The following is a 17,600-nucleotide window of genomic DNA, read 5'->3' as shown; positions in this document are numbered from 1 at the left end:
ATGAAACATTTTTAAAGATAGTCCATGATGTACATTAATGAAAAATAATTTTAAAATAACTTACCTCCCTAAATCTTTCCTGCATTTTAAAGCTACAGCAATCTGCAGAAATAAACACACCAAAATACTAAGGCAGCCACTGAGTTCCATACTTGTTGGTTTAATGTTAAGAAAAGTCATTGTGTGACCATAGGAACTAACACCCCCATAGATAGAATCTATTGTCACAGAAATATCATAAATTTAAAAATTCCACACATGCACTACAGTCAGAGTTAAACATTACAAACAGTTACAGATCACAAAGCTGAAGTTGATCTGAAATGGCACTTCCAAGTGAATTTGGGACAGCAGTTGTTTTAAATTGGTACATTTAAAATTCAATCCCATTATTAGTTGCTGCTACCTCATATAAAGTAATAGTTGGAAATCACTAATATTGCGGCTTGCTCCTTATGGAATACTTGTCTGTGATGAGCATAAACTTCAGCCATATTATCAATTTTTCTGTGTAGAGATCTAGGCCTTTACTGGAATTTTAACTTAACCATTGCATTAATTTGGAAGGTGACTGCACCATTAGATGCTTTCTAAATTTAACATGTAGGATTCTCTTTCTTTTCCCTCCTCACATAATGCCTCCTTTCGTTGCCATATGTACTGCACTGTAAATGTATTTGTACTGCACACGTTTCTTGCCACTGTGTGGTGCTTTAGTATTAGGCATGATAGTATCATTATGAAGTGTATCTCTGTATTGTCATCTAGTGGCTGGAACTAATCATTTGAATAGTACTGAGCTATCTTTCAGTAATTATATTGTATATTATTTTCAGCAGAGGTCAGAAAATCATCTCGCAACCATTTCCTTAAATGCAAAAAGTTAGTTCTGGGAGCATGCTTTAACAAAGCAGTGCAAGCAAAACATTCAAATACAATTCTCAGCATCTTTTGGCTGCTACATATATGAAAGATTGTGGTGAACTTAGCCCAGTCACTGTGTCCCACTGGACACAAAAGCTCACCATAATGCATAGATCACAGACATAGAGGAGCTATTTCAAGGCTGTAATATGATCAAGGGATTTAAGTGATGTCATAAACAGCAAGAGTGAACCTTGGGATACTTGTATTCACTATCTGAACTGCAAGATTAGATTACAGATTAGATCACTTTGTATTATTTCCAATTTATCTATTTGGTTTTTTTCATTTTATGTTGGGGTCAGTTTTTGGACTTTTGACAATCAGCACTGACATACATTTTCCTGGATCTTGGTGTATAACAACTTTCACGGAAAACAATGTTCATGGCATCATTACCGCACTGTGACAAGACAGTCTGCAGTTAATTACGTTCTGCTGCTGATTATCCATATAGTTATATTTTTGTGTTAACAAAGATTAGAATTATTCATTAATATGCATCAGGCAATGTAAATAAGCAAAGTAGGAATTTTCCTGTTATCAAATAATCTGAATTAAGCAATTTTGAATCAAGAGTAGGTCATACCAGGCGATTCTGCACCCAGTATAGCTTATAATTTTCCGCCGTTCCTTCCATAATTAAGCTTTGCATGAAACTGTAAATAAACATTGCTCGAAGGGTTTCCTTTGAATATTTGCCAAGTATCTAGATTGGTCTTGTTTTCTTTGTAACATAGCAGTATAAAAAAAATGGTCCCAGAAATGTATCATACATACCAGGAGCCTGTCCAAGTTTGCCACAGTGACGTCCAATTCTATTGGATATATGGTAACTCTTTTAAAATAATATTTTGTGGAAAATTTCCAGAACAAAGACAATTGTAATTTATCATTTACACCTAGAGCTCTTTCAATGTGGCTTAATTCCATTTTTTAAAAAATGCCATGATCAAGAGTAATCATTTTACAGTTTTATAATACAAGTATTAGTTATGCTGTGGTTTTATCGACTAACCAATGAGAGTCTCCTTTGATTTTATGGGAATCATGGAAAACATCCACAGAAATGGCAGTGGAGATGGATTAATGGTAGATTGCACCAACATTTAAATAAGGATAAATCACAATGCATTACACAACTAATATAATTATCATTAAAACTTTCTTGAAGTATAACATACAGAAAATATTTATTGACAAATTTTGTCTTGGTTTTGCCTTTACCTATCAAGTCTAAGACTTGTTTACTCAGTAGTGCTTATGCAACTCCTCTCAGTCCAGTTACATTCTATAATCACACAAAAAATTAGCTGCCTCCACACAATTAAAAGTACAGTATACTTGAAAATAAAATATTGTATAAGATTTATGGTGACCAAAATTTGGACTTTCACAAATTGACAGACAAGGATAGCATTAGCTGATTCAATAATATTCATTCCATTATTTCTTTGGTATAACCATGATAAACCAAAGACAAGGATGTCACTGGATGAACAAAAAATCTCATTTATGATTAATAACAAACATAATGTTGAATGCTGACAGCTGAGGAATGAAGGGGCTGATAACGTGATGGAGTATGTCCACTTCCTAGACTGAGAATTTCCTGATGAGCGCAGTGCAGATGGCAATTATAAAAGACCATGAGCACACACATTGCATATGGTTCATTTGGACTATGACAACAGAGCTAGAACATAAGCATTCAAAGACCCTGGGCGCGATTCCCGATCCCCCCGCAGGGTCGGAGAATCGCCGGGGGCTGGCGTGAATCTCGCCCCCGCCGTGTCCCGAATTCTCCGCCACCAGAGAATCGGCGGGGGCGGGAATCGCGTCGCGCCGGTCGGCGGGCACCCCCTGGCGATTCTCCGACCCGCGATGGGCCGAAGTCCCGTGGCTGTCAACCCTCGCCAGCCGGTGTGGATTGAACCACCTACCTTACCGGCAGGGGCAGACGGCGCAGGCGGGCTCCGGGGTCCTGGGGGGGCGCGGGGCGATCTGGTCCCGGGGGGTGCCCCCACGGTGGCCTGGCCTGCGATCAGGGCCCACCAATCGGCGGGCGGGCCTGTGCCATGGGGGCACTCTTTTTCTTCCGCCTTCGCCATGGTCTCCACTATGGCGGAGGCAGAAGAGACCCCCTCCACTGCGCATGTGCGGGGATGTCGTGAGCGTCCGCTGACGCTCCCGTGCATGCGTCGCCTGGCGAAGTTCTTTCGGCGCCGGCTGGCGTGGCGCCAAAGACCTTTCCCGCCAGCCGGCAGGGTGGAAATCACTCCGGTGCAGGCCTAGCCCCTCAGGGTGAGGGCTTGCACCTTTGGGGCGGCCCGATGCTGGAGTGGTACCCGCCACTCCATTATGCCAGATTCCCCCGCCCCGCCGGGTAGGGGAGATTCCCGGCCCCTGTGTTATTGAGTGAGGTCAGTTCATTCATACGCAGGTACGTACCCGAGAAGCAGAGATCCCAGCAATACTGCAGAGATGCATTATCTGATCCAAAACGTCCCTCCACTGACAGGCTTGTTAGAAAAAAAAGGCATCACTACCAAAGTCGCAGTTTATCATTTGAGTTAGTGTGAACCATTAAGGCTAGGAAGGTCCCAGTGTTGATCCCCAGGTTGTGCACTGTCCTGATTAAGACGAGCTAAAATATTCATTAAGATCCTCAGGTCTGCAGCAGTGAGAATTTAGTTAGTCAGGATATCGAGACCCCAATTTTAGTCCAAGGGCTCCTGCTGAAACGTGAGCATTGGTGGCTATCAAGTGTGGGCAGCATGAGGCTTTTCTAAACCAGCTTGTCAACACCCACTGCAACAAATAGTCTCTTGTATAAAATATGAGGGTTGCTAACACCTTTGAAACAGAGGCTGTGATTTAACATGAAGGCAGTGCTGGAAAGTTGAGGACGAGCCTGCCTTCAATGGCCCTGTTGAGGAATTTAGTTGCGTGAAATTGTGGCTTCCGATGCTCTGAGGTAGAATGTCCCGTATCCAAGAATGGTTGCCCGGTCCCAACAATGACACCAGGAGCGGTGGGTACTTCTGGTAGTGCAGCAGTTCTCGGACCAGAAACTATCAAGATGTGGGCTCGCCGGGGTCAATCAGACTAGCCCCAATGAGGGGGAAAGAAGAGACTGATCAACAGAGCAGCGGGACTCAAAAGTGTGGGGTCTGCACTTTCCGCTCTTCATGAGGCACAGGGTGTCCAATCAGTAGGGACAATCTGCCCCCACAAAGCCTGCAGGGACATAAAGTTTAAACATTAAAAAAAAAATCTTTATTGTCACAAGTAGGCTTACATTAACACTGCAATGAAGTTACTGTGAAAAGCCCCTAGTCACCACATTCCGACGTCTGTTTGAGTACACTGAGGAAGAATCCAAATTACTAACAGCACGTCTTTCGGGACTTGTGGGAGGAAATCGGAGCACCCGGAGGAAACCCATGCAGACATGTGGAGAACGTGCAGACTCCGCACAGAGTGACTCCAGCCAGAAATCGAATATGGCACCCTGGTGCTGTGAAGCAACATTGCTAACCACTGTGCTACCGCGCGTAATTCATTGTGGGATGTGGCCGTCACTGGCTGCTCCAGCATTTATTGCCCATTCCTGAGGGTATTTAAGAGTCAACTACATTGTTGTGGCTCTGGTGTCACATGTCGGCCAAATCAGGTAAGGACGGCCGATTCCATTCCCTAAAGGACATTAGCAAACCAGATGGGTTTTTAGCGACAATTCACAATGGTTTCATGGTCATTATGCGACTTGCAATTCCTGAATTTCTATTGAATTCAAATTTCACCCTGCTGTGGTGGGATTCGTACCCAGGTCCCTAGAGCATTATCCTGGGTCTCTGGATTACTAGTCCAGCGACAATACCACTATGCCACTGCCTCCCCTAAATAAAGTTTAATTAGTGGCCTCCCCAGGAGGCGAGGTAACCACTCGCTGCTAGTAAAATACCAGCCATGGTGAGAAGAGGCCTAAGTATCGATTAATTTCCCCTATTTGACCTAAGCGCTGACAGGCTATCTGCTATGTACCCTGCTGATAGTAAAAAAGCAGTGGAAGAGAGAAGGTGATGGACATGGCCCCAGCTCCATCATACCCCCCCCTACCATCCCACTCGACATTAAACGCCATGAGGCCTCTATTCCAGAATAAGTTACCACCTGGGAGGCAGTGATTTAAGCAAATAGATAAACACAAGGCACAATATGTGAACTTTATTGAAAACTTTAAACACTATACCATTGGTTGAAAACAGTCTTCTCCTTCCTTTGCATTATTTTTAATTTAAAAAACATATATCCTGTGAATTATGCAATTGGATCTGAAGCCCAAGTTCCTGTCGTCACGTTACCATACATGAAAATAGTTTTTAAAATTCATGAGCAACAAATTATAAAAGGAAAAGGAATCAAAAAAAATAGAAACATTTAAAACAGAAGAAGAGATCTCCCACTGTAATTTAGGTGGGAGATTGCTGGAACCCCCAGTGAAACCTGGCAGAAACGACCATTCTTTGCCATTTTTCTTCAAAGTTCAGTGGTCAGTCTTTGGGGAATTGAAGGGCTGAGGGTCATTTCTAGTTCAGATGTCTCTCCAATGTCCTTGATGCCTCCTTAAGATTTCTCCTGAGAAGTATTACTTCCTTACATATTGAAATGTAAGTTAATTACAAGCATACTTTTAGAATTACTATCTGACTGTAATGGAACCAATATATCCACGAGATGACAGGTATTCACTTGATTTGGTCATAGGGCATTGAAAGTGCTATGTTGTAGCTGTAGCCAACATCTTCATCATACGTTGAACGACAGATTGGTAAGACAGGAGCTGATTTATCGATTGAAAAGTCATAGACATAAATAATTCCTCGATGCCTGGTAAAACAATAATTGTTGGTTAATGATTTTAAAGGAGTTAAAAATTCTTATTGAACAAATTCATCATTTAATCGGTCATAAAAGGTAATCAACATGCAACTTGCAGGTGCAAAGTATAATAATCAAACACACTGTTAAAGATCTGAAGTAGGAGAGTTTGCTTTTAAAATGAAGGCTTCTTTATAACTGACATTTTGTTCTTTTTGAGAATGAATGGATTTGGAAGAAAGGGAGAGAAAGATATAGACAATTCTGTACAAAATGCTGTTATAAAGACAACAATATGATTGTATTGTAGATCGGTCTTACCTACGATGAGCTGTTAAATCATCATCCATGATACTAGCACCTCTTGGACATTTCTCATCAGGTATATTTGCTGTGACCAGTGTGTGTGCACCAAAATGTAGGTGCCGTACAGGATGCCTGGAACAGTGAATACAAGATTAGCCTGGATTCCACCAAATGTACATTCAATTGTTCTTTTCCATCAATGCAATAGGAGAAACTGGAAATGTACAGCAGGTTAGGTCTGCCTCTGGAAGAATAAATATTAATCTACCTTTTTCTTTCAAATACTGATTAATCTTTCTCTACATGCTTAACACTTTATTATTTCAGATTTCCAGCATTTGAATTTTTTCCTTGATCAGTTTGATTTTCTAAATTCTGCCTCAAAAGAAAATCTGTATATTCAGCTGTTCATTTCAAAGTACCAAAGCACCCCTTATGGCTCAGCGAATTTTTCCAGCGAGTCATGGAGAACCTGGAAGGTGTTAGAGCCATTTAAATCCATGAACTATACTGAACTGATCTCAGTCAAGAGGTAGCTCCAATCCAAATGTCCATCGAGTTCTGAAGTTAAGATTTGAAACTTGACAGTTCGCGATTGCTACCAAAGATTCTTGCTGTACATATGCACCTCTAGGGCAGCATGGTAGTTAGCACTGTTGCTTCACAGCGCCAGGGTCCCAAGTTCAATTTCCGCTTGGGTCACTGTCTGTGCAGAGTCTGCACGTTCTCCCCTTGTCTGCATGGGTTTCCTCCGGGTGCTCCGGTTTCTTCCCACAAGTCCTGAAAGACGTGCTGTTAGGTAATTTGGACATTCTGAATTCTCCCTCCGTGTACCCGAACAGGCGCCAGAATGTGGCGACTAGGGGATTTCCACAGTAACTTCATTGCAGTGTTAATGTCAGCCTACTTGTGACATAAAGATTATTATTATTATTACTATTGGGCTATACACTATTGCGCTCAGATATGATGACTACTCAGCATAGACTCACAGTAAAAATTGCCATTTAGGCAAAGTATTCCGGGGTAGTCCTGTGGTTGTGGACCAAGGAGTTCATGTTCCCTGGAGGATAGGGCTCAAATTTGACAGGGTTGTTGGGTTCAAGCCCCACTTAAGAGCTTGAGCACATAATCTGGGGGTGGCACTAATTAAATATCATTGGTGGAGCAGTACAGTACGTTCTCACTTAAAGTTGTGATTGCATTCCTGAAAATTGCAACATTATTATAACCTCCATAGGAATCAATGTTACGGCCAGAGCTAGGTTCTTCTGGACATTTCTCACTCGAAAAAAAAGCAATGTACAAGTTAAAATATTGAACATGTTGTGCCATACTGTGCATTCCTCGCTGAAATAACTTGAAATATAATAAGTCACTAATTATAAAAGAAATACAATCTACAATTAAATTCTTTAAATAAAATAACAGTACTCAGTGCACGGTACTTTTAGATTGACCAGGCTCTATCTAGTGGCAGGAATTGGTCGGTGCAGTTATCAGCTGATGACCTGACTACTTGCAACAACCAACCTCTGCTGCTAGATGGAGCCCAGGACATGGTGATAGTTCAGAAGTGAAGTCAGTAGGACAGAAGTTGGGAGCTGCTGAAAAACAGTCCCAAGGGTTAAGGAAGAAGAGGCTAGGATATCAAGTGTGGGAATTGGCAAGGGCAGGAGAGGTAAGTGGGGGAGATTGGTAGGGGGGGGGGGGGGGGGGGGGGCGCGGCAACTGTTGAAAATGTCATGTGAACAGACAGCCACTGAAGGGAAAGTCTGTGGTGAACTGTAGTAAAATAAGTTAATGGGTTATATTAAGTAGTGTTATTATGATGTAACAGTGACACCTGCAATCATGTGTTGAGGACTCTGTCAAGCAGATGGACTAGTTTGTACTCATTTAAAAAAATTTTTTTTTAAAGAGTATCCAATTATTTTTTTTTCTAATTAAGGGGCAATTTAGAGTGGCCAATCCACCTACCCTGCACATCTTTGGGTTGTGGGAGTGAAACCCACGCAAACACGGGGAGAATGTGCAAACTCCACACAGACAGTGACCCAGGGCCGGGATTCAAACCCGGTCCTCAGCGCTGTAGGCAGCAATGCTAACCACTGCGCCACCGTGCTGCCCCGACTAGTTTGTACTCATGAGGGACTCTATAACCTATTGTGGATATCGTGTCAATAAACCATTTTTAAGTAACTGCCCAAGTCAGACCACAATTACAAGTTAAGAGAGGCCACGCAACCAGCATTAGAAATATGGTTGCAGCAGTGGTGACACCAATCTAACAATGAGTTTGTGCCATCGACTGAAAACCAAGTTGCAAAATTGGAAGAAAACCTGATAAAAGCAAGAATCTGCAAACCTATTTAAGAAGGAGGCAACGAGCAGTCACACCCCCTATCCTGCCAGTTTGAAAGTCACGAGGGGCCCGCAGAGAGGCCAAACGTGGAAGTTATGGAAGAAACACTTCCTCTGGTATTAAGCAGCATGGGGCCTGCACGCTCAAGCGCAGAAGCACCGGGCTTATTCATCTTTTACACAGTAGGACCGGTTGCCGATGATGTAATCCTGAAACGGGGTAGAGGAGACCTCCGCAGACTTCAAGACTGTCCTGAATCCCTTAGTCATCCATTTTGGTCCAAAATGAAGCCCCGGGATTGAGCAAGCGCAATTTAACCAAAGATCCCAAATACCAGGTGAATCCGTCAAATTATTTTTTAACAACCTATATCATCTAGCTAGTTCATATGGATATGGTGCATTGAAACATGATGTTCATTGGAGTCCATGATAAAAAGCTTGTGGATTTGAAAAAAGTCCTTACACACAATCAATTGGTTCAGTACGTAAGGCAGGCTGAAGTTAGACAAATGGGTGTATAATCCATCACAACACCCAGGCTTTAGATGACTCCATTAGATAGATAGACTCAAGGGTGGCAAATGGGTGAAAGGGCAGGAAACCTTACAGCAGCTATCTTGAGGCACTTGATGCTGTGGCGTGAAGAAGCAGCACAGATTGCCCAGCAGTGGGCACAGAGTGTTTCCAATGTGGGAAGTCAGGACACAAGCGCTTCTGTAAGTCAAACAACTTAAATAGAGAATGACAAGAGAGTACTTATGAGCTGCAAACTATTCAAGAAATTGGAAATAATGACAGTCACAACTCGGGAAAGTAAATGGTCTTGATCAAGACTATTGGTCAGTTACAGTGAAAGTTTAAAAGGCTTTGACACTGACTTTAAAATTAACACATGAGCTGGCATTACAACATCAACTGATCATCTGGACTGACTCCAAAGACTACCCCTCTAGCCATCAGATATTAAATTGCAAGGTCCAGGGAGGCACAAACCTACCAATAAAAGGGTCGGCTAATTACCACTCTTCGGCGACAGATTGTTGAGACGCTCCATGTTGTCTACAATCAACACATATCCTTAATGAGTAGCGATGGGTATTCTGGAAAAAGCAGCAGATGATGACCTACAATTAGACGATTGGATGCCTTTCCCAGAGGAATTCCCTAAATCACGTGTAGAACCAGAGCATTTCATTCTACAGCAGCTGGTGAGGTCTTTTCATTGAGCACTGATTCACTCTCCATCACAGAGATCCCATCCACTAGATCCTGGGCAGAGTCCGAGATTGTAGATCTCTCAGTTCTTTTTGAAGAAAGACTGGAGGATGTGGACACAGAAGTCACTGTAACAGTCAGTGGCCATCTGGGAGAGAACCCTTAGGACCTAGGTTGCCTCTTTCTTGAAGGTGGTAATGAGAAAGAAGCTGTTATGTTGCAGCATTATCCGTTGGAAGAGGAGGTCCTAGAGGTTTTCAAATCTAACGGCTGAGGCATATCAATTCTCTGTTTTCTTTAGAGGAGTCAGCTTTATTTGTGATGATACAGCAGCATTCATATCTTTGTCCCACTGAACCCACCAATGAGATGCCTTGTATATCGTATTAAACCAAACTCGTTTCTACAGAGTATCACAATGCCAGAGCGTTGGTACAATCCGTTAGTTTGGGCGAAATTAAGTTGACACGCACACTTCAAACTCACCAGAAAATCATCTTCTCACGAAAGCTTTCCTTCAGTGCAGAAGCTGAGGCCAACCCTCCAGAGCTGCTACAGCTTCCGAATCCTTCACAATTCTTTCTTCATATAGTTCTGGAGATTCATTCCATTTTTGAAAATGGTGTTGTCTTCTTATCGTCACAGTCTTTTCATTGCCCTCGGTGGAGCAACCCTGCATTGAGGACAATCATAGACCTGATAGTCATAGAATTTACAGTACAGAAGGAGGCCATTCGGCCCATCGAGTCTGCACCGGCTCTTGGAAAGAGCACCCTACCCAAGGTCAACACCGCCACCCTATCCCCATAACCCAGTAACCCCACCCAACACTAAGGGCAATTTTGGACACTAAGGGCAATTTATCATGGCCAATCCACCTAACCTGCACATCTTTGGACTGTAGGAGGAAACCGGAGCACCCGGAGGAAACCCACGCACACACGGGGAGGATGTGCAAACTCCGCACAGACAGTGACCCAAGCCAGAATCGAACCTGGGACCCTGGAGCTGTGAAGCAATTGTGCTATCCACAAGGCTACCGTGCTGCCCCAATGTGGCAATGTTACCGCTGCCGACTGAAAGTAAACCTAATTTCCGAAATCTCATCAGGAAATCTTATTCATCTCCTGCAATGTCTATGGAAATGTTGTCGACCTTTTTCTCATCATCCAGATTTGTTAGAATCTCAGATCTTCAATACCTTTTTCGTCCTCAGTGCCACAGGTAATGATACGTTGTGAAAGTCTTCATTGGAGTTGAAGATCCTTTGTCTTCAAGTTTTTTCCCAGTGTGTTACTGGGTTCCTGAGAGTGTCCCAATCTATTCTCCAAGTTCAAGTGTTGGTGTCTGTCAATCTCCTCTCTTGGATCAGTCTTTCTTTGAAAAGGGTCTGTGGTCCTTGCAGTTCAGCTGTCCTGAAGATCACACTCCAATTACCAGCAATCCTGCAAAGCTGCTGTCCTGTTTCGCCGATGGTGATGTCCTTCAGAGAACAGAGCAGCGCTCTTGTGTTTCCACGTCGTCTTCCCAGGGTACTGAGAACAGAGTGGGAGATTGAATCCCTTATTCTTGCGACTTGTGATGGTGGGAGGGGGCAGAGGAAGAGGTGTAGAGGGAGCAGAGTAGGAGGAGTGGGTTACATAGAATCTGTAACAGTGGGTGTAGAGGGAGCACATAGAATCTGTAACAGTAAATAAAAGTTACAGAAATGTAGTGCAAATAATTTAATAGTTTAGCATTATTAAAGATGTTGATGTTATAATTGGGCAGGGAAGTGAAGTATAATGGGTTAATAATCACAATATAATAATGATATCAGCAGGAGGTGCAAAAGGCTCTGTTCAGCAGAAGGAGCCGTCTGTACTCATGAGGAGCATACCTAATCTGTAAACTATCTTGTATACAGTGTTACTAAACCAGTTTGAAGTAACTGCCCAAGTTGGATCACAGTTATTTAAGATAGGCCATGCAACCAGCATACAAAACACAAATAAAGTGAAATGGGCTTTGTTAAACAGATATACTGACACGACTGTAATAACAATGTGGAAGTGAAACACTGTTAAACAAAGACTTACTGTATTGAGGAAGAAATAGAGGTGTTGGTCTGTGCAGAAGTTGCTTCTGCATGTCTTAATGAAATCATCTGACATAACTCAAAAAAAAAAAGGACCAGTGAATTTCTTGGTGCCCTGGCCAATATTCTTTTCGTTCATCGACCATTACCAGCAAAAAACATTAACTAGTTGTTAGTCTCATTGCTGTAAGTTTTCAAAATTTGGGAGCGAGAAAAAGATCTTTGGCAGATTTTAGAAAACCACATTTAATACTTAAGTTTGCAATTGCCCTGAGCAGAGCTACATTTAGTGAATGCATTGTTACAACTGAAATTTATTTCTCATGTGATCAATCCAAAGAAATAGCTGATGAGCATTTAGCTTCATTTTTAAAAAATTATTTAGAAAAAAAATCGAACTTCAATAACTTAATACCTGGAATGCATTTCCCAGAGTTTGGTTCCCATTCGCTGTTCCCACACGCAAACCAATCCTTCTTCACCGCCACTGACAATCTTCCAGTCATCCATCTGCACTGATGACACACCCAACTGATGACCATAAAGTGATATCACTTCTTTACTTGTCCGAAGGTCATATACTCTCACCCTAAAAGAGAAGAGTTGACACACTAAAACCGTGGAAAAGTGGAACACTGCATACAGGTTGATGGCAAAAGGAAACTCACACAGTTTTGCTATTTAAACTTCTTCAATGATTATTTGGGAGTAAATCTCTTTTTCATAAAATCCTCGTTTCTTAATCACGACATTTTGTATAGGGAATACTGTACATCTTAATGATTTACACACAACCACACTATTCGGCTCCTCAAAATATAAATAATATCACTCTGATTAGTGAGATTATGTGGAACATTTTATCGATATATTACAGTAGGATAATTTCCTGAAATACCAGTTCTATTATTACATTTTACAGTCTATCTAAATCCTCTCGGGAAAAACACATTTTCCAAAGAACTATAAAAAGATGGAATGTTTGTCGGAAAATATGTTAGTATAAACCAAATTAATCAGTATTTGCTGTATTGAATACAAGCGATGCTTATAAGTCTGTTTTTCAGCAGCTCCCAACTTCTGTCCTACTGACTTCACTTCTGAACTATCACCATGTCCTGGGCTCCATCTAGCAGCAGAGGTTGGATTATTTAGACGTAACTTATGTTTTATCACAATTTACTTATTTAAGATTACTTATAGTGCCGATACGAAAAGCATATTCATACATAGGAAAATGTGCAATCTTCCTGCAAATAAGCAAAAAATAAAATAGCTTTTTCACCAACAAAAATTGAGTGTTATCATCTATGAGGGAATAAGGTGGTCTTGGGTTTCTGCTGGCTATATCAGCACAATCTGCTTAAAAACGTGCCAACTAGCAAGGGAAAAGATGGGGAATTTTAAAAGCAAGTTACATCTAACGTAAATCGAGTTTCCACAACCTTTAACGCTGGTTTATGAAACATTCTGAAGTTCTTTGGTAAAATGACAGAGAGGGCTGCAGATGTTCGTTGAAGAATCAGCGGGATGGGTGTGCCTCACTGAAGTGTCTGTCTATTCTTGGTGTGATGTTTGATAAGAAAACTTGTAAATTCTTTTCTAGAAAAGCTAACATGGGAAGGAGGAGGGGGAGGGGGGGGGGAGGAGGAGGGGGGGAAGGAGGAGGGGGGGAGGGGGGGGAAGGAGGAGGGGGGAGGGGGGGGAAGGAGGAGGGGGGAGGGGGGGGAAGGAGGAGGGGGGGAGGGGGGGGGAAGGGGGAGGGGGGGGAAGGAGGAGGGGGGAGGGGGGGAAGGGGGGAGGGGGGAGGGGGGAGGAGGGGGGGAGGAAGGGGGGGAGGGGGAGGAGGGGGGGGAAGGGGGAGAAGGGGGAGAAGGAGGAAGGGGGAGGAGGGGGGAAGGGGAGGAGGGGGGGAAGGGGGAGGAGGGGGGGAAGGGGGAGGAGGGGGGGAAGGGGGAGGAGGGGGGGAAGGGGAGGAGGGGGGGAAGGGGGAGGAGGGGGGGAGGGGGGAAGGGGGAGGAGGGGGAGGGGGGGAAGGGGGAGGAGGGGGGGAAGGGGGAGGAGGGGGGGGAAGGAGGGGGGGAGGGGGAGGAGGGGGGGGAAGGAGGGGGGGAGGGGGAGGAGGGGGGGAAGGGGGAGGAGGGGGGGAAGGGGGAGGAGGGGGGGAAGGGGGAGGAGGGGAAGGGGGAGGGGAGGGGGAGGAGGGGGGGAAGGGGGAGGGGGGAAGGGGGGGGGAAGGGGGGGAGGGGAGGAGGGGGGAAGGGGGGAGGGGGGGAAGGGGGGAGGAGGGGGAAGGGGGGAGGGAAGGGGGGGAGGGGGGGAGGGAAGGGGGAGGAGGGGGGAGGGAAGGGGGGAGGGGGGAGGGAGGGGGGAGGGAAGGGGGGGAAGGGGGGGAGGGAAGGGGGGGAGGGAAGGGGGGGAGGGGGGAGGGAAGGGGGGGGGAGGGAAGGGGGGGAGGGAAGGGGGGGAGGGGGGGAGGGAAGGGGGGGAGGGGGGAGGGAAGAGGGGGGAGGGAAGGGGGGGAGGGGGGGAGGGAAGGGGGGAGGGGGGAAGGGGGAGGGGGGGAGGGGGAGGGGGGAGGGGGGGAGGGGGGGAAGGGGGAGGGGGGGGAAGGGGGAGGGGGGGAGGGGGGAGGAGGGGGAGGGGGGAAGGGGAGGAGAGGGGAAGGGGAGGAGGGGGGGAAGGGGGAGGAGGGGGGGAAGTGGGAGGAGGGGGAGGAGGGGGGGAGGGAGGGGGAGGGGGAGGGAGGAGGGGGGAGGGGGAGGGAGGGGGGGGAGGGGGGAGGAGGGGGGGAGGGGGGAGGAGGGGAGGAGGGGGGAAGGGAGGGGGAGGGGGGAGGGGGAGGGAGGAGGGGGGAGGGGGAGGGAGGAGGGGGAGGGAGGAGGGGGGAGGGGGAGGGGGGAGGGGGGAGGGGGAGGGGGGAGGGGGGAGGGGGAGGGGGGAGGGGGGAGGGGGGGAGAGGGGGGAGGGAGGAGGGGGGGAGAGGGGGAAGGGGGGGAAGGGGAGGAGGAAGGGGGGGAGGGGAGGAGGAAGGGGGAGGAGGGGGGGAAGGGGGAGGAGGGGGGAAGGGGGAGGAGGGGGGAAGGGGGAGGAGGGGGGAAGGGGGAGGAGGGGGGAAGGGAGGAGGGAGGGGGGAAGGGAGGAGGGAGGGGGGAAGGGAGGAGGGAGGGAGGGGGGAAGGGAGGAGGGAGGGAGGGAAGGGGAGGAGGAGGGAGGGAAGGGGAGGAGGAGGGAAGGGGGGGAAGGGGGGAAGGGGAGGAGGGGGGAGGGGAGGAGGGGGGGAGGGGAGGAGGGGAGGGGAGGAGGGGGAGGGGAGGAGGGGAGGAGGGGGGGAGGGGAGGAGGGGGGAAGGGGAGGAGGGGGGGGGGAGGGGGGGGGAGGGGAGGAGGGGGGGGAGGGGAGGAGGGGGGAGGGGAGGAGGTGGGAGGGGAGGAGGGGGGGGAGGGGAGGAGGGGGGAGGGGAGGAGGGAGGAGGGGGGAGGGGAGGAGGGGGGGAGGGGAGGGGAGGGGGAGGGGAGGGGAGGGGGGGAGGGGAGGGGAGGGGGGGAGGGGAGGGGAGGGGGGTGAGGGGAGGGGAGGGGGGTGAGGGGAGGAGGGGGGGAGGGGAGGAGGGGGGGAAGGGAGGAGGGGGGGACGGGAGGAGGGGGGAAGGGAAGGGGGAGGGAAGGGGGGGAAGGGGGAGGAAGGGGGAGGAAGGGGGGGGAGGGACGTATATATTTACTTTTGTGTTGATAATGGCTGTTAATTTATTATTTATGTATATGGGGGGGGGTTGTTCTTTTCTTTCTGTATTGTGTTGTTGATATTTTGTGAAAATTTGAATAAAAATCATTAAAAAAAATATATATATAAATTTAGAGTATCCATTTCTTTTTTTTCCCCAATTAAGGGGCCACTTAGCATGGCACATCCACCTACCCTGCACTTCTTTGGGTTGTGGGGGTGAGACCCATGCAGACATGGGGAAATGTGCAAACACCACACGAACAGAGACCGGGGCCGGGATTGATCCTGAGTCATCAGCACCGTGAAGCAGCAGTGCTAACCACTGCACCACCGTGCCGCGCCAATGATTCTATGATTTGCCTGTTAATTTATGTTTACATTGATTCTGATTTGTGTAAATGTAAACACTACAAAAACTGAAATATTTTTAGTAATTACTTTTTTCGGTGATTGATCGGTAAATTTGGTTCCTTTAGTTTACGATTACCAGAGGCATTGTATCAATTGACCATAAAAATTCAAGTTGATTTGCTTCTTGGACCCTGACAAAACAGCTGCACATATTAGAATACTGCTTTCACTACATAAGATAATATCAGAATTCCCCTTCTGCACCCATGAGTTAATTGCAGAAATCTCTGACCTCTTAAAATATATTGGAGGATAAAAACCTTAATTCTGATGATTTTTACAACTTTATTTTCAATACATTTCTTATTTTGGTCAGCTTTATTTTTCTTTCTATGTGTTTCGTAAATCCAAATTAGGGATGAAGAAGAATGGAAATGCCTACGAGGGTTCTGATTCAGACAAAAACTTAAGCGGCACTTTTAATTCTAGTGGACAGTCTCAATGGAAGGAACCTGATCTTTATTAGTGTTGCAGGTTCCAGCCACAGCACAGCACCAGTTGTTCAGCTATAATTCATGTTCCAGCTGGACAAGGATCAGAAAAGAACACTTCTGTAGTAACAGATTTCTGGAATTATGGCAAATCCACTCTCCAGAGAGCAGAGAAAGAGAAAAAGAGACTGGAACAGAAACCAGATGAAACACAACAATGGTTATGAAAAATGTTTTTTTAAGATTAAATAGTTCTAGTGAACCCTTTGCCTGAAACGTCGAGGTTTTATGTTTAATCAATGACACAAATCATTCACACCTAGCAATAGCCAGAGAACAAATTTTGGCAACAAACAGCAGCCAACCTGTCATCCCAGGTGCAGTGTCCAGAGTCCAGACGGGATTGGGAAGGGAGACAATCAGGTAATAAGAGTGCAACATGGTCAAAGAAACTGGTATATGCAAATTTAGGATTAATTTGGTCTTCACCAGTGATGAGCTCAATGTATCACCAGCCCATTTTATATTTTGGATTATTTACTTTTCCATTGACTTCAGGTTACTTGGAGTAAAAATAAAATCAGATTACTTCATAAAATAGAATTTCGTAGTGCCAGCGATAATTTGATAAACTGGTTAAGAACTAGCTACAACCGACAGGCAGAAGTTATAGTCAATGGTTGTGGATCACTATTAGGCAAATTACTGTTCACTAGTTTTAACTAAAGACTGGGACAGTGATGTTGGGATATGATCAATATGTCTGAAGATGATGCAAGTACTTGTTTGACTGTGAAAGTTGTAGAGGAGTATAGCCTTCTACAAAAAGATTAGATGCGCTGGGGAATGGGTCAAACAATGACAAATGGCATTTAACCTAAACAAAAGGAGAGTAATAGAGGGATATGGACCCCGGAAGTGTAGAAGATTTTAGTTTAGACGGGCAGCATGGTCGGCGCAGGCTTGGAGGGCCGAAGGGCCTGTTCCTGTGCTGTTTTGTTCTTTGTAATGCATGTAGACAAGACTGTTATGACCAAGTCTGGAGGGGTGAATAAAGTCTTCCATTTTCCACTCCTAATGTTTGTTATAACAGAGGTTGAATTTTTAGAAAACTAATTTGTCAATTCATGTACTGAAATAAAGAAATAAGCCAACCAGATATTTTGAGTTAACAAGCAAGGAAATAATTTTGTTAAAAGCCCACTCGGGGAAAAGTATAAGACTTATTTTTACCTTTTTAATATGCCCCAAATCTTGCA

At 45.6% G+C, this 17,600-nt stretch overlaps 1 protein-coding gene and 1 long non-coding RNA gene across 6 annotated transcripts in view; one reads left to right on the top strand and one right to left on the bottom strand.

The window, feature by feature from the left end:
• Positions 1-17,600, top strand: part of LOC140408884 (uncharacterized) — a 315,648-nt gene that overhangs the window by 22,759 nt on the left and 275,289 nt on the right. The window lies entirely within an intron of this gene.
• fbxw8 (F-box and WD repeat domain containing 8) overlaps positions 5,139-17,600 on the bottom strand; it is a 301,601-nt gene continuing 289,139 nt past the window's right edge. For 2 of the 4 annotated variants that reach the window (XM_072496692.1, XM_072496685.1), the window contains exons 9-11: positions 12,189-12,362; positions 6,130-6,246; positions 5,139-5,817 (exon numbers count right to left, since the gene is read on the bottom strand). In XM_072496692.1, the coding sequence (XP_072352793.1) occupies positions 5,676-5,817; positions 6,130-6,246; positions 12,189-12,362 (433 nt within the window). In that variant the 3' untranslated portion in view covers positions 5,139-5,675. Of the gene's footprint in view, positions 5,818-6,129; positions 6,247-12,188; positions 12,363-17,600 lie in introns of those variants that run through there. The other 2 variants (XM_072496703.1, XM_072496712.1) reach the window with 2 other exon arrangements.

Source organism: Scyliorhinus torazame, chromosome 1 (genome assembly GCF_047496885.1).
Source record: "Scyliorhinus torazame isolate Kashiwa2021f chromosome 1, sScyTor2.1, whole genome shotgun sequence".
NCBI classification, from domain to species: domain Eukaryota; kingdom Metazoa; phylum Chordata; class Chondrichthyes; order Carcharhiniformes; family Scyliorhinidae; genus Scyliorhinus; species Scyliorhinus torazame.
This window is presented reverse-complemented; position numbering and strand designations above follow the sequence as displayed.